The sequence below is a fragment of the Anser anser genome (assembly GCF_964211835.1).
Source record: "Anser anser genome assembly, chromosome: 10".
NCBI lineage: Eukaryota > Metazoa > Chordata > Aves > Anseriformes > Anatidae > Anser > Anser anser.
The window spans coordinates 9404495-9425211 of record NC_139730.1 but is presented as its reverse complement, the minus strand read 5'-3'; the positions used below and the strand labels follow the sequence as shown (position 1 = coordinate 9425211).

At 39.8% G+C, this 20717-nt stretch overlaps 2 protein-coding genes across 9 annotated transcripts in view; both read left to right on the top strand.

Annotated features, from left to right (window-relative positions):
- The window catches only part of TMC3 (transmembrane channel like 3), a 283226-nt gene extending 268964 nt beyond the window's left edge, over positions 1-14262 (top strand). For 7 of the 8 annotated variants that reach the window (XM_083849933.1, XM_083849932.1, XM_083849931.1 and 4 more), the window contains 16 exons: positions 45-187; positions 1645-1792; positions 2783-2826; positions 2986-3133; positions 3926-4035; positions 4187-4265; positions 4780-5019; positions 6177-6305; positions 7009-7076; positions 7299-7427; positions 8478-8588; positions 9103-9228; positions 10611-10689; positions 10887-10929; positions 11981-12278; positions 13095-14262. In XM_083849933.1, coding sequence (XP_083706059.1) covers positions 45-187; positions 1645-1792; positions 2783-2826; positions 2986-3133; positions 3926-4035; positions 4187-4265; positions 4780-5019; positions 6177-6305; positions 7009-7076; positions 7299-7427; positions 8478-8588; positions 9103-9228; positions 10611-10689; positions 10887-10929; positions 11981-12278; positions 13095-13956 — 2757 coding nt within the window. In that variant the 3' untranslated portion in view covers positions 13957-14262. The remainder of the gene's footprint in view (positions 1-44; positions 188-1644; positions 1793-2782; positions 2827-2985; positions 3134-3925; positions 4036-4186; positions 4266-4779; positions 5020-6176; positions 6306-7008; positions 7077-7298; positions 7428-8477; positions 8589-9102; positions 9229-10610; positions 10690-10886; positions 10930-11980; positions 12279-13094) is intronic. The other variant, XM_083849935.1, reaches the window with a different exon arrangement.
- Positions 14263-14401: 139 nt separating this feature from the next.
- On the top strand, positions 14402-19863 carry STARD5 (StAR related lipid transfer domain containing 5). Its single transcript, XM_083849936.1, has 6 exons — positions 14402-15083; positions 15185-15234; positions 15334-15466; positions 16810-16927; positions 17717-17810; positions 18362-19863. The coding sequence occupies exons 1-6, from the start codon at positions 14697-14699 to the stop codon at positions 18507-18509; spliced, it is 930 nt and encodes a 309-aa protein (XP_083706062.1). The 5' UTR covers positions 14402-14696; the 3' UTR covers positions 18510-19863.
- Positions 19864-20717: the final 854 nt, after the last annotated feature.

Below are 20717 nucleotides of genomic sequence, written 5' to 3'. Positions count from 1 at the left end.
AGCCGTTATTTACTGACCTTACTTACCGACTCTGCTCTCTGCAGGGCTACCTCCAGTACTCCGTTCTGTTTTACGGTTACTATGGTCGGGACAGGAAGATCGGGAAAGCAGGATACCGGCTGCCCCTCGCCTACTTCCTCGTGGGAATGGCAGTGTTTGCTTACAGCTTCATCATTCTCTTAAAGAAGTAAGATTTCCCGTTTGTTGCCGTTCATAAGCTTACATGTTCTGGCAGTTAATGGTGTATTTATCCCATTTCCTCTGCCTTTATCCTGCATGGCTCTATTAACCTGCTAATAGCAGGGTGGCAGACTGGTTTTAATTATAGCGTGCTCTTTATCTTGCTGTTGATCTCTTCTCCCTCTTCGGTTTCCCAGTCTATAAAAGGAGGGCAGCACAGAAGATCCGTGTGGTTTATGTTTGTATAGAGTTAGGTCTGACTCTCCTGGAAATTTTCCTCTTTTCCTCTTTACTGGTTTCAATATTGCTATGACAGAAATTTAGATTTTACGTGTAATGCTTTCAAGCATTATTATTCCCATCTACTGAAACACAAATATAAAAATGCTCTCATAGATGTAATATCCTTTGCATCATTTCAGCTGGTATGTGGTATCCCATTCAAACATGAGCTTAATTCCTTTGCTGTTTAAGGGCCAAGAGTTAGAAGAGAGCAAGACTAAGTGCTGGCCATAAATCCAGGAATGTGCAGTGCCTACAGAAGGGCAAGGTCACTCTATCCTCTCAATTCACTTTCTCCTCCCTTCTGGCTACCCATTTATCTGGCACAGTGCGGTCCAGGGTGATTTTTAGTGTTGCCTATAATAACTCTCTGTTTCAAAACTGATCCCTTTTCATTTATTTTTATTCTAGCTGCTAGTTTGTGCCGGGGTCACTGATACGCTTGACACTGATTTACACATCTGCAGTTCCTGCAGATTAGCTTTTCTCCTTCTGATTTAGCCCACTGACTTCTTGCTTGCCAGATTATTGTAGTCCTTTTAACACTGTCCTTTTAGATGCCCTTTCTTTCATAAGCTATTAATCTTCATTTCATTTCTTAGAGTTTGCAATATTCTGCATTCTTGACTGTGATAAGTAGGTGTTGTGTTTTTTTCTTTTTCCCAAACTCAGTAAAATTGCACTGGGCTTCTATGTGACAATAACATATATTTTGAGGATGAAAACAAAACAACAACAAACACACACAAAACAAAAACAAGCAGATCTTCTGCATGATCATTAGTCTTGCCAGACTGGCTCATAATCACATTAATTGTGATGATATGTTACAGCATTTTCTAGCTGGATCCTACCTGGAGATCTTAAAACCCTTTTAGCTCACAGCTCTAGTGAGATAGGTTTGCTTTTTTTTTTTTTATTAACTATAAAGAATGTAAATACCAAACTGCACTTCCACCCTGAGTCACTTGTGCACTAGGACAAAAGTGAAGTTCGTTCTTGCAACCTCACCCTATTTTATTTTCTTCAGAGAACTTCCAGCAATGACACCAATTGCCACAAAATTTTCATGGTTCTAAAACAAAGACAACTGAAAACTATGAACCAAACCACTGACTTGATACTCATCTTCACACATCAACAACGTTTTTTTCTCTTCTTTTTTTTTTTTTTTTGGTCCAGAATGGCAAAGAACTCAAGAATGAGTTTAGCAAGTGCCTCTGATGAAAATTACACTTTCTGTTGGAGACTGTTCTGTGCCTGGGACTATTTAATAGGAAATCCCGAGGCTGCAGAGAGCAAAGCTGCTGCCATAGTTAACAGCATTCGGGTGAGCATCCACCCCACAATTTTTTTAGAACTGAATTGTTTGTTAAGCTGGAAGTTAAATATGCTTTTCCTCTCATTTCCTTGCACTCTGTTGTTTCTTGGTGTTCATTGATGAATGTCTTTGCCTAGGGGAGGGCTGGTATCATACCTCTGTGTGGTAATGCAGTCATATCATACTTGCTGATGCTGTTGCTCCTTTTCATACCGTTTGTCATGTCCCTACAAGGCCATTGTGTTCCTCTCGGGAAATGTTTTATTTAATGCCACCATATGTGTGACAGGAAGCTAGAAAATTTGCAACAAATTTGCTCATGATGCAATTTCATTGAACAGTAGAATCAAAGTTACATTAACAATGTAAAAACACGGATTTATTTCATCTCTCTGTAACAAATGGTCCAAAGACCTTACATCTCTATCAATATTAAAAAGTTGAATTAAATACAGATATCTTCCACTTAGAATTTAAAAACAGGTATGGTTTTCCTCAAAAGCAATTTACTTCATAAATTTAGTGTATTCTTATAAATCATTAAACCAAATTACTTCAACTGCATTGAAGACAAATTAATAATGAGATTTAGTTACTTCAGTGACTGAGGATAGCTTTTGACAGTTGTGTATTATATTACTAACTCAGAGATTTTATAGGCACATCCTGCAAAAAGGATCCAGTGGTGTAAACCTCTACTAGTAGACCATGAAACCACTGCGACAACACAAGTTAGCAGGACCTGTCCAGCACAGTAAGAGACAAAAGTGGCTGAAAGTGCACAAATATTTTATTACTTGCATGTTTATTTCTCAGAAATCTTCAATTCTTAAGCTCCTTTAGCACTTCCAAAACATTATGCAGAACAAAGAGGCATTTATCTACTTGCATTTCCAGGATGTGAAGTTTTTTATTAATATACTTAATATTTACTGCGAAAGATGCACGTGTTATTTTTGCTGAACGCTACTAAAATCATAATGTTGTGTTTCTTTCAAGGAAGCTATATTGGAGGAGCAGGAGAAGAAGAAAACCAAAAACCTGTACGTATATAAGATTGGGGATACTTTCCAAAGCACTGCTTCAATGCAGATAGCAGTGCTAATGTACTCATTTCATACTTGTAAAAAAGCATATTAGAAAAGACCCCTGGTGTCATAAGACAGCCTACTGTACTGGCTGTGTGATTTTTTGTTTTTCAGGGCAGTCACTATAAGCTTAAGGATTATTGCAAACATCCTTGTGCTTCTCTCACTTGCTGGAAGTATTTACATCATTTATTTTGTCGTGGATCGATCCCAAAGGTTAGAGCATGCCAAAAAGGAATTGACTCTTTGGGAAAAAAATGAGGTATGCTGCATTTGTCACCACTGTGTTAGAAGCAGCATTATTGTCTCGAGGCTCTCCATAGTGATAGTGTGCACTGAGGTGTAAGTCATGAGAGATGAGTCAGGAGAAATGAGGAGCAATAGGGCAGAGCTGTGGTTACCTGGGTCTCTTTGCTTGTTGGCTGTCTCTGCTCTGCACTGAGGTGTCAGCAGAACTGACACGGACAGGGAGGTGCTGCAGGTCCTCATTTCACAGAGACTGCACTTCTAGCTGCCCCTTATTTCATGAGGACAAAGCATAAACTCTCCTCTGTCACTTACAAATCTACTTTTGTGCCCGTGATTGCGCTGAGCGAACACTGGCCCAAGGGACTAGAAAGAACTGTCAGAAAGGAATCAGCTTTGACAATGGCTATTGATTTCAGCTGAAGGGTACTGAATGTTCTGTGAATATTTCAGTTCAGAGGAACAAGTGGCTGCTGAGAATAAGAAGTGAATGGATATGGAGAAGACACTCCTCAATTTCAGAGGAAGATGCTGTCTTTATATTTTCAACAAACATAATTTAATTAATAAAGTAATAACTTGAAAGCTAGACTATAACTATCTAGAGTAAAAATTCCTGAGTGATGTTCCAGATCTATAATTTTGGATCTCATCTGCTGTTATTACTGATGTCAATAATAACCGTTTAACATATATTCTTCAAGAAAATCAATCACTAAAATATGCAGTAGTATTTCAGTCATTAGTCAAGGCACTACAGGAGATCAACATGCAAAACTACAAAATGCTGCGTCTTTCTGTTCTGTAGGTAAGCGTGGTCGTGTCACTGATCACCATGATTGCACCCTCTGCTTTTGAACTTGTGGCAGCTCTAGAGATGTATCATCCAAGAACCACACTTCGCTTTCAGCTGGCCAGGTATGGGCATTCTGCAGCGTAGAAAAAGCAAGGGAGGAAGAGGAAAGGTGCATTCTGGTCACAAGTTTTATTTCAGACAAACCAGAGGATAGAAGAGAAAGGTTATTGGCATTGATATCCCATGGAATTATCTCTTTCTTGTTGTTTTCAGAGTTCTTGTTCTGTATCTGGGAAATCTCTACAGTTTAATCATTGCTCTCCTGGATAAAGTGAATATCATGAGTGACACTGTAAGTTTGATGATATTTGCTTATGTGTAAAACTAGTTGGCTTTACAGATTTATAGATTTTATTATAGAATTCCTTCTGCTGTAATATATATATCAAGTCAGGTGAAAATTAGTTTCAAATCAAAGTATTAAAAACACTACGGCTTGATAGGATTGTAAAGTTTATTTTGTAATGTTCTTTTGCAAATACCTGTATTCTTTTAGGATAATTGGATCCATTTAATCACTGATGTATAGTAAGAAAATAGATTTATGTGCGTTGTTTGACTACTCAAATAAGTCAGCACTTTAGGTAGTTGGAAATATTTGACCTCCACTCAGCATTTAGTGCTGTCCTAAAATTGCATCTGGACTTTGGCAGCTACTTGAAAGTCACCTAATTGCTGCTTGAAAATGCACGAAGAAATGTCTTTATGTGTATGTATGCCTTGTTGAAGGCATGGGGCTTTTGTTATGTATTGCAAGTAATAACAGCATGTGAAAATGCAGCTTCTCAGGACATTTATTTTTTCAGGGCTCCAAAGTTAACAACAACGCAAGTAATTCTACTGCCTTCTTAGCAACCAAAACTTTTTCTAAAGAAGACAATTTATCTACAACTATTCCTTATGTACAAATTATGAGTAGCAGCATTGTCACATCGGAAGAGTCTCACACTCAAAGCTTGACAGTCCCTGACTCACAGCTTAACAAAACAGCTTCCTATAATACCCAGAACCCACAGGATCAGTGCTGGGAGACCTATGTTGGCCAAGTATGTAACTGTTATATTATTTAATCAATTCATTCCTAATCCATATTTGACCAGAAAGTTAATATCATGTTGGGCTGTATTCAATTTTAAAGGTTTTCTTTGTGCAAATTCTGGAATTTTAGCTAAGGGTTGTGTAGAAAGAGCGAAGACTATGCAAAATGATACGGCCACAGATCCGAGCTTTGTTTTTTTGTTCAGTATCTACAATGCGTTTAGTGTTGTGTGAATGTCCTTTTGCCGGGCTTCAGTCTCTGTCTTCAGCTCTGCACAGGCAGATCTCTACAGATGCATGATACTGACCCAGACTGTATTTTAACAGGATGCATAAGACAAAAGTTGTCATTTGATCCTGATGCATTTTGGTCTCTGTCAGTGCTGCACATGTCTCGTGTCCAGGCCAATGGAGCAAGAATGACGCTAGTGTGCACCTGACTTGCTTAGCTCCTTGTTCCAGAGTGAGCAGTATTAAAGGTCTTGCTTGACCGTCAGGAGCAAAAATCTCCTCCCAGGTTTATTAGGTTGACTTCTATTCTTGTATAGCCACTCTCCCTATTACACAGGCATCGGGTATTTTTTCTAATTGGTGTTCTTTTTTTTTCTTTTTTCTTTTTTTTTTTTTTCAGAATGGGCTAGAGATCCTTGGAAACAATCTTTTTTAATGTAATTTTGTGTTTTTAAGGGTCAAATAAGGAATAACTATTCCTTTGTAAGCACTAAACAGATTTCTGTTATGGCTTGGTGATCTTACTGTCATTGGGTTGTGTTTTTGTATGAAGAATCAGCATTTCTCATTGTGAAGCACTTATCCACTGTGTGTTACAACGGTGAGGATAATAAAGCATCGAGTTCAACAGAGTAAAATTTTCAGAACAATCATCAGAAAAAAAGGTTGAAGCCACTATGACCAGTTATATTGTTGCAAGCAGTAGAAGGCACACTGGAATTTTGATTATATTTGTTCTCTTTGCCAGAACAAAGGCAAATAAAAGAAGTCAAACAGGAAAAGCTTAAAAGGCAACAAGTTATATATTCAAATCATATTTCATCAGGGTACTAATCTGGAGCCAAAATATGAAATAGAAGCATAAATGCAAAAGAGCCGTATGCAAGGCATATTTTTCCAGAATGACTCTGTGTTGGAACAATATGTATTTCAGGAGATGCTAAAGCTGTCAATCATCGACATGATTTTCACAGTTGCAAGCATCCTGCTAATTGATTTTTTCCGTGGACTGTGTGTCCGATATTTAAGCGATTGTTGGTGCTGGGATCTAGAAAGCAAGTTTGTAAGTACAGGCTTTTATTTTATGAAACTAAGATGCTAAAGATAGGTAGGATCCTTCCCTTAGTACTGGATGTTCTTAAAGCCTTTCAACAGATAATTAATTTCTTGGTAGCACATGTCTATAAAGGCACAGCTCACATTGAGTTTCTCTTTGGAGGGCACGAGATAAATGCTAAGATTGGGTGATTTTCTCAAGCCTGCTCCCATGGTTGTGGTGCAAAAATTTTGTTTTTCCCAAAATGAGATGATGTAACAGTCCCAGAGAGAAAGACGAGTAGTTTGGCCTTTTGAAAACAAAGGGCATGGGTTGCTTCCCACATCCTCTTTTCTGTAGCTGTCACACAATCCATAATGGAGATAGTAGTCCAAGAAGCAAGAACCAAAAGCATATAGCCCTTTAAGAAAATTAAGCTAAGTAATATTTGGTTAGCAAGCAGCTCTTGTCATGAAAGGCTGAAGTCTGTTCTTTGTCCTTAAATAAAGAAGTGAAGTAAATTAGAGAGGAATTAGTTTAATCCCCTGCTACAGAGTAGGTTTTACTGTGTTCTCACTGCCTGTCAAAACCGCGTATTTGATCTGGACGTTTCAGGCTATATGCTGTCTGACAACTGCATCAGTCAAATACTTATAATAAATGATCTGGGGAAAAAAAAAAAAAAAAAGGATTAAGGTAAGGTATTCATCCTACACTGTGTTTATTGTAGCCAGAATATGGAGAATTCAAAATTGCAGAGAATGTACTGCATTTGGTCTACAATCAAGGAATGATCTGGTATGTAATCCATAAGTGATTTTTCTTGTCCTTGGTCGGTGGGTTGATTACTAAGTCTGATAATTCCCAATTAAACCTACTTAAGTAGGATATTAAACATGCATTTTTATACTTTATTGTAATAAGAGATTGTCTGTTGATAGTTACCTATTTTTCCATGCATTTTTTGCTATAAAAATTGCTCCAGCAATACTGAGCACTGAAATGACATTATTTTTGCAGGATGGGAGCCTTCTTTTCACCTTGCTTACCAGCATTCAATGTTCTCAAGTTGATTGGACTCATGTACCTGAGGAGCTGGGCTGTGTTAACGTGTAATGTACCACATCAGCAGGTTTTCAGAGCCTCTCGGTTAGTCAAAATAAGAATGAAAGATAAAGAATAAATGAAATGCAGGCAGTAGAAATGCCTTCTGTGCACAGAAGCAAAATGAAAGGAACTTTTAGTTCTGAAAATTGACAATCAAAATTGACAGATAACAAAGGTCTGCGAAGAAAAAAAAAAAGTAGAAAAGTAGTTACTGAGAAACTGGAGAGTTTGAAAAGCTGGGTAGTTAAAGATGTACACAGAAGAGAGGCAAATGGCATTGAATTGCCCAAGGTTGTTTTGTGATTGTACTGAAAACTCTGGTGGACATTCCCTGCAAAAAGGCAAGGTATGGATTTTGATGGGCAGTATCCAGGGCAGAAGGATTCATCAAGGGTTGCCTCATTTCACTGACGAAATTAACAAATAGTATCAAAAGTATTTTTATTGCCAAAGTTTGGAGGTGAATAGAAATCAAACAGCATATTCCCTCCCTGACATATTTTTCATAGACCGGTAAATGCAGTCTAACACATGATTTATTTCCATAGAAATTTGATTAAGGTGCAATAAGCTACATGTGTAAACTGTTGCAAGTCCTATTTCTTGGTATTTCTTTTTATGATTAAGTATCTGATTTTGTCTGCTGCACAACACAACAGAATTCCACATTTTTATTCTGTCAGGATGAATATCAGAATTGTTTACTCAAAATGGAAATAACTTAGGGCATCTTTAAATCTTAAAAGTCAATTATTTTTAACGTGTTTTGAAGATGATTTAAGTTCTGCCACTTTTTTTGTGTTCTCCCCATGACATGTCTGGGAATTAAGGCGAGTTTTTTAAAGACGAGTGCTATAAACAGTTCTCTGGCTGTAGCAGTGGTATCTGGAAAGCAGTGCAAATATAATTTTGATCATTAAGGGTCTGTTTAAACTGGCTCTGTTCAGACTTTTTAATCAGAACAGAATGATTTTGATCTTTCAAAAACATAGATCTTGAACTTGTTAGGTAGATGCAGACTTACATCTTTCATGTTGCCTCTGTTTTTCTCCCTGATTAGTATAATCTGAAACATGTTATGCCTTCTTGCAGATCCAATAATTTCTACTTGGCCATGTTGCTGTTCATGTTGTTTTTATGCATGCTACCAACAATTTTTGCTATTGCCCGATATAAACCATCTTTAAACTGTGGTCCCTTCAGGTAAGTTATAATGGACTAATGAAAATTGAGAATGTTTTATTTCACCCTCTCTCAATAAATTAATCAGCTTTAACGTTGCCCAAATTACCAACAAATAGAAGTTTATGGATGGGACAACGCTTTTGCGCTGTCAGTGTTTTCCAGTTTAAGAATTAATTAGCTGAATATATCAACCTCCTGAGTGAGTTGCTTTATACATATGGTTCCAATATTTCATATTTAGATGATGTAATGTGCCAGCAAGAAATCTAGCACACATCACCATCCTGTGTCTCAGTTCAAGCACCCTTCAAGCCTGGTCAATGCTTTTGCACTTCTGTAAATTTGTTTAAAAAGTAATGAACTTACTTATAAAAGCTTATCTTTTTTTTTTTTCTTCTCCCCTTGGACTACACTGTTCCAAAGTGGTCTTGGATGAAAATTCTTATTTATTCAGTGCAACATTCCTTAAAAAATTGGTGTACCAAACATTTCTTACAATTTAATTTTACTTCCTTTTTTCTTCCTCCTGTAGCGGACAAGAAAAAATATATGATATTGTTTCTGAAACAATTCAAAATGATTTTCCCACATGGTTCAACACAGTAATTACTTATATCAGCAGTCCTGTGGTGGTCCTCCCTGCACTCCTACTTCTATTGTAAGCATTTTTTTTCATAGAAAATTTAGCTTGACTGTTAACTTGATCTCTTGAGAGTCAAATGTTGATACTAAGGAATAACCACTGCATTATTGTTAAGCGTTAAGCATATCTGAAGGGAAAAAAACTCTTACTGAATATGTGGTATATAGATCAGATGGGAATGAGAGGATATTAAAAAGACTGTCAACACGTTTTCAAAAGGACATTTCTTGTTCTGGGAAACAGTGTTAAAGCAAGTTCATTCCATTTTGTCAAGGCTTACAGTGCTGTTGGTTCTAGGAAGTTTTAAGATCTTTCTTCCCTCTCAAGAGCTCCTCAGAAGTTAATTTTTCATTTCCTCATAGTGATTAGTTGAGCTTATGACTGTGAACAGGGTTCAGGCCATCACTGAAAGAAGCTACCCAGTCCTGCTGATTCCTGACAAGATAAATCAATTATGAAGGTCTGCTCTTAAGTGTTAATGTAATACAGCTTCCTGTAGACCTTCCAGTGGAAGTCCTTTCTTACTCCAGTCTCTAAATAATTGTTCACAGCTGGGAATTAATATTTGCTTTGAGCTTTTTGAAATTCACTTTGCTTCTGTGAAGTGTCATGTGTTTTACTTGAGTCTTTCTATTCTTTTTTAGCAATAAGCTACAGACGACTGCAGAGTTTGTCCCACTGTAGTACCAAGCAAGTTTTTATAGCAAATCCCCAGCTTGATTTTCAGATAAATTGAAAAGACATAAAGCAGTATTTATTGTTTGTAACTTTTTCCTTTAAGGTCACAGCTTCGTAAATAAACATATTTACAAACTTAAGTAGATCTATAGATTGTTTTAAACTGATGGCTAAGCACATATGTAAATGTTTGTGCTAACGAGTCTAGTTATAAGACTTTACATCATCTGAGAGCCAGTGTAATACATTGCCAAACCAGATCTGATGTCAGCTGTGCCAGTGTAAACAAGGTGTTATTCCAACCAGCCAACAAAATGACATTGTGATGAGCATGCACCTCAGCTGTAGTTCCTCTCCAAGTAACCTTGGACTGGAAAAAGAAAAGAAAAAAAAAAAAAGGAGGAGGAGAAAATTTTCATTTTGAGTGTGTCCAGAATTGAAAGAGAAAGCTAGAAATGCACACAAGGTTACATGCAAAATGAAAAGACCTGTAAAAAGAAAAACACAGGCACAATTAGCACTACTGTTAAATCTGTTTTCAGTATCATTTCTTACATTTCATGTGTGTTTGCTTGAAAGAAGGCTGTGATCCATTATTACAATATACAGGAAATGCTAGAGAGCATTTCCTGTATACCATTTTGATGACTTATAAACCTTCAAAGAGAATATTGTCAAGAATATTTGATGTGATTCATAATCACCTCTTTCACTTCTAGCATGCTTATCTATTACCTACAAAGTATTGCAAGATCCTTGAAATTCACCAACAATCAGCTAAGAATGAAGATCCAAACAGTAAGTACAGCTCAAAGTACTTTTATATACAATTTGGTGGGTCTTCAGGAAAGTGCTAGCCTAATTACATCCTGAAAGTCACTTTCAGTGTTTCACAACGTAAAACACATCCTGTATTCCTTATCCTTATGCAGCAATGAATTTAGTTTCTAGTCCATAGTAATCCACTGCTTCTCATTCTCCTGAATGCATTTTAGGAAAGAACTGAAGACAAGAAAAAGGTGGTTCAGATGGCAGTGGGTAAGTTGTTGAGCTTTAGAAATTCCACTATTAATAAAGCATTTGGATACAAATATATTTTGATTTCTCATTATGTAGAGAGACATTCAACCACGTTTAAAAAACTATTTCTGGTAGTCATCCTTTTAGATGACTTTTGAGCCCAGCTTGACTTGGTCTGAGTATTTTCTTACTTTTGTCACATACAGGGCAGAACCTGGTAGGCATCCCTGATTCAAATCATGTCAGACCTTGCTCAAAATTCATAGGGTAATAGGCAGAAGAGGGAAAAGGGAATGGCCCCTGTTCTTTGACCTCCCTGGGTTGAACATTTCATCTGCAGTGAAGAATTTTAAGTTTTTATTGCTTACTGTGTCTGAGGGAATTTGAGCCTGCACCTTCCACCTCTCAGATTTTAGCAACAAGAAACCACAAAAAGGATGCAGTCCTTCTAACCCCTCCCAGTGAAAGGAATAAGTAGATATTTGCCAAGATGAAAACGAAAAAGACAATCCATGGTTCAGCAGCCTTATGGCTAGATCTTAATGTTACTGACCACTTAAATCGCTACCGTGGAGATGTAAATGGTGAAAAACCTGATGTAGAGCAATGTACTGATGAGGAGTGACTGTATAAAGGGCAATGAAGTGTGATGAGGTGTGTGCGCTAATTTGATTTCCGTTGTTACAGAAACCAAATGCAGCTTTTGGCTGTGACCAGCACAGTCACTGGGGTCAGTTTGCTCAATCTGGCCATCTTCTTACACGTTATGAACTAACTGGGCTCTTGAAAAGATACGGTGGCTTTGTGCCCACTTGGATTTCTACAGTGCAATTTCTAGTGTTTTTCTGTGTTCAGCAATAGTACATCTGCTGCGTACTGCAGTGTGCCTATCCACCCCTTTTTACCACCCTGTCTACAAGTAGAGCGCCAGTATCTCTTTGCTGAACACAGTGGGGTTCTGTCATCATGCGATCCCCTGACCGGTGGGTGAATTTGAGCCAATGCATTTACACAACTGCTTCTAAATGTAGAGGCCTGGAGAGATCGTGTAATAATTTCTGTTTTCTAGCCAGAATCCAGAATCTGGGTGGGAATGACAAGAGACCAGACCAAGAAAGTGATCTTATCAGTCAGGAATCTTCTGTTCGGTCCTCAACGCCACGGAAGAATGGCAGTGTCCTGAACTTTGAATCTCCTGTGAGCAAAGGCACCAGAATACAAACCATTTCCCAGTCTGTGCCCCAAACTGTGCCCTCAACTGATGTTGCAAGACCTGTCAATGCAAATCCCACAACTTCAACTTCTTTAACATCAGCTCCCTCAGTATCAAGTGTACAGAAATCAAGAAACAATCATACAACTAACAGGCAAGACTTTTTGTTTTGAAATGACATTTATTCCATCAACTCCATGACATACCCGTGTTTATTTGCAAAATAGCTGTGCATTCAGACTAACTGTCTGAAGCAGTACAGCAGCTAAGGAATTTTGTAAAAGCAGATTCATTCATGGGTACTATTCAGATTGCTGGTAACAGCACCTCCTTAATTCTCTCTTAATTCAGCCTGCCAGACAGGATTATAAAACCTGTGAAATAATGTAGTTGATGGAGTTTACACATACCTCAAGCAGAGGTAAATATTAAGCTTTCCGTCTGGCATATAAGGAAAATAGTTTGTGTGGGACACTATTTAAAAAAACAAGACAGACACAGTAACAGTGAAGTAATCCTGTGCAGAATGCCTGTGCAAGTCTAGTTGTTGCATGACTGTTTTTGGACATGTTGGTTCAGACAGCACACTGATGATTTAAGCTACCTGTGTGGGCTTTTTTGTGTTGTGTTTTTGTTGTTTTTTGGGGGACGTTTATTTATTTTTTTCCAAGTGATGAGATTAAAAGTGTTTTTAAATAGTTCCCAAAATATTAAGAAAACAGATCTAAAAACATGCTTTGAAAGGTCAACAGTCTGTTGCCATTTCCTAGGGAAGTACAAATGCATCTCCTAATTTCTGTGTGTTTCTCTAACTGTTCCTGAAACTTTTGAACAATACAGATTCTGCAACGGAGATCTCTGTCCTTACAGTCCAGTGTTTGACTTCTGTGTAGTTAATTTCTTACGTGTTTCAATTATATTGAGACATAAGAATATCTCTCAACATTTGATTCATTTTTTCTGTCTAAAGGTACCCAAGTGTTGTGCATGGGAGCGCAAGTGAGCTCTGTAAAACAAAGCCCTACACACCAATGACTTTCAAAAAGCATATGGAAGATGTTCATTCTGAGCCTCTCTTTAGAAAAAGTATCCGGCAGGCAAATTCAGATGCTCTTGGGGCGGGGGCTCCTGTTTTTGTGGGACGCAGACCACATGCTACCAGATACATTATTGTTAACGAAAATGAGTCCCGCAAAAAATCGTCCCGTTTTACCTCCCGACTCCAAAGGCAATTCCGAATGGAAGAACCAGGAGACGTTATTGAGTTGTATCCACGCAACGTTAGAAGATATGTGGTTCGAACACCACACCGGGTGTATTCTCCTCATCCCAGTGAAGAGGAGGAGGAAGAAGAGGAACTTAGGAGACACTACATGAACAGATCCCACCGCCCTCGTTCACTGTCTGATCTTCGCCCGGCACCACGATTTTACATTGGGGAGCATGCTGATGGCCATGTTCTTATGAGCAAGGATCTAGCCAAAGTGCATTATAAATCCTGGGATGATGGTTTCGAGCTAGACCTGGACAGACCTCCATATGCTTACAAGAAAGTGCACCTGAAAAATGTTGAAGCTGACCAGCACTGTCCTGAGCCACATATGAAACCTAAGTCAAAGCATAAGCTGGAGCAATCTCCCACAGAATCTGATTCAGTTTCCGTTGAATCCAGCAGTGATCCGCAGAACAGCAGCAATGACCAATATATCCAGGTCATTCACAGCAAAGAAAAGTACCTGAAACCTGGGTCAAAACTCACCAAAAAGAAATCAAAGAACAGTATTGATCTAAATATGTCTGAGCCTAATGAACTGGTATGCTCAAATGTCTGAGAAAGTGCCCCAGCCTATTTTGTGTTTTGGACAGGTGTATGTGCATTTGTTGTACTTGCTGTTTGAGGTCTATTGGAATAACTACAACGGTCTTTGGAACAACAGTGTGTGCAGCTATTTGAGGTGGGAAAGTATAGATAGCCTTGTGTTTTACTGTTAACTGTACCTCGCTTCCATATCACAACTGATGCATTGCAAAACTTGGAAAATTATTGCAATTTATTACTTGTTATGCTGTTTAAAAATACTGGAAAAGCAGAAGCTATGTACTCGGGGCATTTTAATTAAACCTGTACCAAAACGTGTCAGATGAGGTTCTCTTTGTCTCGTTGACACAGTCACAGCTTAAGATGCTCCCAGTGAATAAATCGAGCAGGTAATAACCTTCCTCCAAGCAGGGCTGCAACCTGCAGCCCGACTGACATCTTGCCGAGTCTACCCTGAATATGGGACAGCTCAAAGAAATCAGTGACAGGTCAGTTACCGAGCCTAGTGAGTTTCTTTACACTGTACTACATGGACAACTGAATTATTTGATCGTGGAAGTCCATGCAGCCTCACAGATGAAGTCCTAGGTCTTCTGTTCATTTTCTGGGGAGACTCCTCAGCCCACGCTGATAAACTTCACTACAAGCCTTTGGGGAAAACTTTCTCTCCGTGGCCTTTTAAAAACGTATGTCATTACTCCTGATTTATCCTGTCTTTTTTCACACAGTCTTGCAATTCCGCGCCTCCTTTAGATGCTGAAGATGGTTTTTTTTCGGGATGAAAGCCTGCAGGCGGCCGGCCCGCCGCTCCGGCCTGTCGGTACGCCATCCAGCTCGGATGAAAGCAGCAAAACCCTGGCTCCCGGCGCTCCTTGGAGGCCGGAGGCGACCCGATCGACGTCCCCCCGCCGCTGCCTGCCTCGGGCCCCGATCTGGGGCGGGCGGCGCGAGGCCGCTGCCCCTCAGGTGAGGGGGAGGCGCCGCCATCGGCCCACAGGGAGCGGGCGCCTCACAGGCTGCGGCCGAGCGGCGGCTCCGCCCTGCCCGGCCATGGACTACGCGGGGCTCGCTGAGGCGGCGGCGGTCAAAATCGGGCTGTACCGGCGGGACCCCGGCGGCTGGCGGGGCTGCCGGAGCACGGTGAGCCCGGGGAGGGACGTGCGGTGGGGGGGGATCGGGGCAGGCAGGGGGACAGGGGGGTCAGTTCGATGCCGGCTCACAGCTCTCACCCATCCCCGCAGAGCGAGGTTGTGGTGTCGTGGAGACCCTCGGCTGAGTTCAGCGGCAACGTGTGAGTAAAGCCGGGGGCGTTTTGCGGACCGACCGGGGCCGGGCTGGGGGCGATGCGGGGTGGAGCAGCGGGGTTTGCTTTCGTTTCGCCCTGCCGCAGGTACAGGGCAGAGGGGACCGTGCCCGCCTGCCCGGAGGATGTCTGGGAGTGCATAAAGCCGGTGGCCGGCGGGCTGAGGACCAAGTGGGACCAGAACGTGAAGGACTTCGAGGTTGTGGAAACCGTCAGTGATGTGAGTTCATTAAGAAACGTGGCGGTGGGGTTAATGAGCAGGGTTTTCAGAGGAATTGGGCCCTGCCTTCTGAAACAGCCTACGTCACGTACAGGTAAAAAGGGTCTCAAGAAGTTGTGCAGCCTCTGTCTGGATCAGTGTGACAGTACTGGGATGAGGAATCTATTTTTTTGAGTACAATTTTGAGTAAATTTTATCTATTATCAGTGGATTATCTTTGTGAAAGGATCTACTGTACGTTTTTGGCTAAATACTTTAATGTTGTAAACTTACATGTTTTTAAACTGCAAATATTCCAGCATTACATTGTTGTTAATGCTGTAAATCGAGGTAAGTGCGATTATTTTTAACAAGATACCTGTGAGGAAAGAGAAGGTTTAGCGAGCATATAGACTTACGTAGTGAAGGTTCACGTTACCAACCATTAATTCAGGCCCTGTCTTGCACCATGGCAGTACCCGGTGCTCTGTGCTGTGTGCCACTGTCTTTGGCTGGCTCAGCACTTTGCTTCAATGTCTCCCTCTTCAAAACACAGATGATGCACTTGGAGCATTACAGATGAAAAGGACTGTGTGTGAGCAGTGGCTGCTCCTGTTACTGTGATTGTACAGTCTAATTTCCTTTTTTTTTTTTTCTTTGTGTGTCAGAACTTTAAAAACATGTTGGATTTAGATCCCCAAATCAAAAGTGGATATTCGTGCTTGGAGATATCCAGGGTGCAAGCACAACCATTCCCAGGGATGTTTGTGGAAGTCCTGTGAAAGTTTTTCTTGTTGGAACCTTACAGGCAATCAGTTATAATCCTTGATTTCAGAAGTGGTACAGCTTGCCGTTTGAAATTCACAGACATTGTCAGTTTTGCCAGCATTTACCAATGTAGTAGAAACCTCTGTTTTGGGGTGCCCATCCACTATAGAGCCTCTATAGAAGGGGATGGAAGTCTTAAGGTTTCTTCAGGGTAACAAATCTGGGTATCAAGTTGCCTTACTATGTGATATGCTACAAAGAAGCTATCTTCATGAAATTCCTGGAAAAGAGAAGCGTTTTAACTGTCCCATGAGCATACATGTGCCAGATTTGCTTTTCAGCACCCCTTGTGGTATCTGACCTTAAGTGACCTGGGAACAACGTGGCATCATTGTGTTTTTCTTCATTAAGCTGTTCTTTGTCAACATACCTTGGTGCCTTTTGCCTGTGCTGATTTGCGTTTTTTTTCAACAAATGGTGTAATAGAACTCATGATAAGTTTTTCAAGCATAACTAAAAGAGTACCAGAAAGCACAGGGATTTTTACGCTGAACTTGTGAGAGCATCAACTGACGTAAGGCCTTTGTAATTTCTAGGCTGTCTCTGTATGCAGAACCACAACCCCTTCGGCTTTCATGAGGATTATTTCACCAAGAGAATTTGTGGATGTGGTCCTAATGAAGCAATATGAGGATGGGACAATGCTATCTGCTGGTAAGATGCTTGTGCTCATGCTGTGTTGGGAGTTAATTGGCAGCTACCAGAAATAAATATACAATACAAAGTTATATGCTGCTTAGTAGCTATTGATCTGATTTTGATCAAAAGGTAAAATATTAGTGGTCTCTATTCACTGTTTTTTCTTAGGCAGAGTATATATATAAAGCCATGGTAACGTTCAGAATATCATACCGCTGGCTTGTGGTTCCTATGAAACCAAATAGTGCTGATTTTTTAAGGGACTGCTGCATGGAGGGATGCTTGTTTGTTTTCCTTTTCATCCTATTGTTTGCTTGTTGCAAGTCAGTGCTTTTATTGTCCCTCTGTTCAGCTGCCCAATTTTCCCATCCTGTTCAGGAACAATTTGCCAGGAATTTATATTCCTGCTGGAGTGCAGCTTCTCAGCAATCAAGGGGCCTATACCTCTGTGGCATAGATTACTTGGAAGCAACTTGAATGACCTCTCAAGAAAAGCAATGCACTGTCACAGCACAGGTTCAATAAAACTCCCTCAAAACATCTTAATACTTAGAGCTCAGTAACAGTTGCTTCTGAATTTAAAACTTCTTTGATTTTTTCAGTTCTGTAGCCAGAGTGGTTCCTTTTTAATGGTCTTTTCTGACTGCTTGCATGGCGCAGCCCAACATTAAAAATGTTACGCAGCCATTCTTAAATATATTCTCTTACAGCGAGTTTGCTGCTCAGCTGGTGCTTTGAGTACAAAGGGCCCTTTCCCATCTCCTGTGAAAATTACATCTCTTACATAATTGCTTTTTCTTGTAGCCACCAATGTGGAACACCCACAGTGTCCTCCTCAACCAAATTTTGTGAGAGGGTTTAATTATCCCTGTGGCTGTTTCTGTATACCTCTTCCAGGGTAAGTAAAGATCTATTTGACCACTTTGAATTCTGAAGTCCTTCTTATCCCTTGTGCAGTGTGGTTTTGTGTATATGGCTACACGTGATCTGCAGCACCTCAGCAATAACACGTTCCCATCTTCCTGTGACTTGTAGTCATTATGACTGAGTGCCTTCTTTGTTCTATTCTGTGTGGTGAATTAGTCTCTCCTAGAAATAAGTCTTCAGTGTTACAGGGACTATCATTGTGGTAGGATTCTTGCTGACCTCTTAAACAGAGATTCAGCAGAACATACAAGTATGGTCTTAATTTGGGGGAAATGAGTATCCAGTTGTTTATTACATTGTCATAGTTCATAAACAGAATCGTGTACCTAATGAGGGCCTAGCTTAACTGTAATTTGATTTGCGGGGATAGCCACATTCATAGAAATAATGTCTGTTGTTTTCTTGTTTCCTAAAAAAAGAACTTAGAAATATCTGTCATCAGATAATGCATGTAAGAGTAATTGTGAAGTCCTAAATATTTCCAAACCTCTGCCTATAAAATCATTTGCATTGTCTTTGCAGGGAACCAGACAAGACTCAGCTCCTCAGTTTCTTTCAGACAGATCTTGGTGGCTATCTTCCCCAGACGGTGGTGGATTCCTTCTTTCCAGCTAGCATAGCTGGATTTTACAGCAATCTGACCAAAGCCGTTAAGGCATTAAAAGCATGACAAGACCAAATGCTGGCATCACCAGCTGAGGGTAGGAAAGAACTGGTAGCTTGAGGGTAGAAATCATGGGAAATATGAAGCTGACCTATAGCCATTTTTTTAACCAGCAAAGATACTTGGGAAACGTGAAATGGGAAGAACGGATTGAGCAAAGTACATTTCTAAAACACCATTTTCTGCCTGTCTATTCAAAGCAATGCATACTTTTCTAATAAGCTCTCCTTCATTTTCGTAATTAGAGGAATGTCATACCAGAGGCTGGAAGAATCCTAGAGGCAGCACTGCTGGCTGGTTGCGGGGAGAAGATGTGTGTACTAGAACTCTTCTTTCTCATTGCCTAAGAGGAGGAGCATCACTAAAATCCACTTAGCATTACCAGTATTAGTCAGGTGCAAGTGAGCCCTGTTTTGTCTCTGAAGCTCCTTGTAGACTCCTGCAGGACAATGTTCCTTCCCCAAATGAAGAGGTAGCTCTTCTGCTGCCAGCCCTCATAGAGCTGCTAAGATGTTCCAGTGAGAGCAGGCCAGTAAGATTTAAAGGTCAGAATTGATTGGATTTTTTTGTAGGATCTACTTTTTTGTTCCCACAGATAACAGGTAGTCTTCATGGTAAATATATCTTAGGTGCTTCTTTTCCTAAATCAAGATCTAGCAGTGCAAATCAATTCATGGGTCTGTTGGTTGACACATAGACACTCTTCTTTCCTTCCCTCTACCAAAACCAGTGATTTCCATAATGTCATGAACCAAACTGCACTGACACAGTGGCAATAAATAATGAGCGTTAAGCACTTTACTTGCTATTTTTTAACTGCACTTGTAATGATCATATATTTTAAACATTTTACCATTTTTTGTGGTGAGAGGTCTTAACGGGTAAATAATCTTTTCTGTAGCTCAGTAGTGACTTGACAGGCTATAAGGACGTTTCTTTCTGTCTAAGACTGGTTTACCTCGCAGCACTATCTTGGGAAATCAGCTCCTGATCTAGTGTGTAGTGATGTGTGCAGCTTTTGAAAATATTTATGCTTCTGGTTACTGCAGGAGTGTCAGACATTATTATGGGTTACATATAATTACAAAAGGAAAATAAATTGCTGTATTAGAAATTTAAATGTAGGTTGTGATTTTAATGCTGTAATTTGGTTATTTAACAAGGTTATTATGTTTTGCTGTTCTATATTTGTTTTATGTTTAGTATGGGGTATAGATTTGCATACAAAGTTTTCCACTGTAATTCTCACCCTGTGGAATAGATTTTTAAAGGAAGCAATTTTTAATCTAGTCTCTTTTGCAAAGAAAGATGTAAAAATCTGTACAAGTGTGATGAAATAAATATTTTTTTGCTGTCTTGTTGTTTTTCTGAATGATTCTCTAAAATTGCTCCACATTCCCCGGCACAGAGAAACTTAAAGAGACACTCAGACCTCCAGCATCTATCTGAATTCAACGCAATAAGGCAGAGAAGAGCTTTCACTCCTGTTTGTGCTCCCCACTAGGTGTTTTGGTGAGAGCACTCACCCTCTCAACTTCTTTGTCTGTGGTTGGTCCATATTTCCATTTTAGATTGCTGCTTTCTGTGCTTAAAGAAGGGTAATACATTCACTGAGGAGAGATTGGGGCCTGGTATTACAGAGGTTTGTACGTATTTAAGTAAATATACTATAGTTTTTAGTTGGGCATGAAGTTTGATATCTGGGCAGATCTTTGCAGGATTATGATTAATTAGTAAAAAGTTCAATGAGCAGAGCTTACATCACCACTGATTATTCCTGCAAGTAAACCTTTTGCAGACAGTGGGGGCCTTTTATTAGCTATTTATTGTATATTTGTTATATTTTTATATTACTCTGAACAATAAAGGTGATAGGTGAATCTCTTCATTGGAATAACTTGAGGATCCTTTCTCTGAGTGCTCAGTGTTTTCTATTCAGAAGGAATTAAGAGCACTTAACATTCAGTCTTCTGCTATGCCAAATTGGAGATGCAGATGTCCCAGTGAGGATCATCCTGTAAGATCTTGGAGGACTCCCCCATGTAACCTTAGAAGGATGCAGCAGATTCCCAGAATATGGGAAAGGTGAGCAGCCAAGGATGACAACCACTGTAGCCATATGGCTTTCAACTAGTGAATGAATACTTCTATCCTGGCGTTGTTTGTCTCCCTTGAGAGAAACAGGTTAGAGAGAACCAAAGGGTGCACAAGATC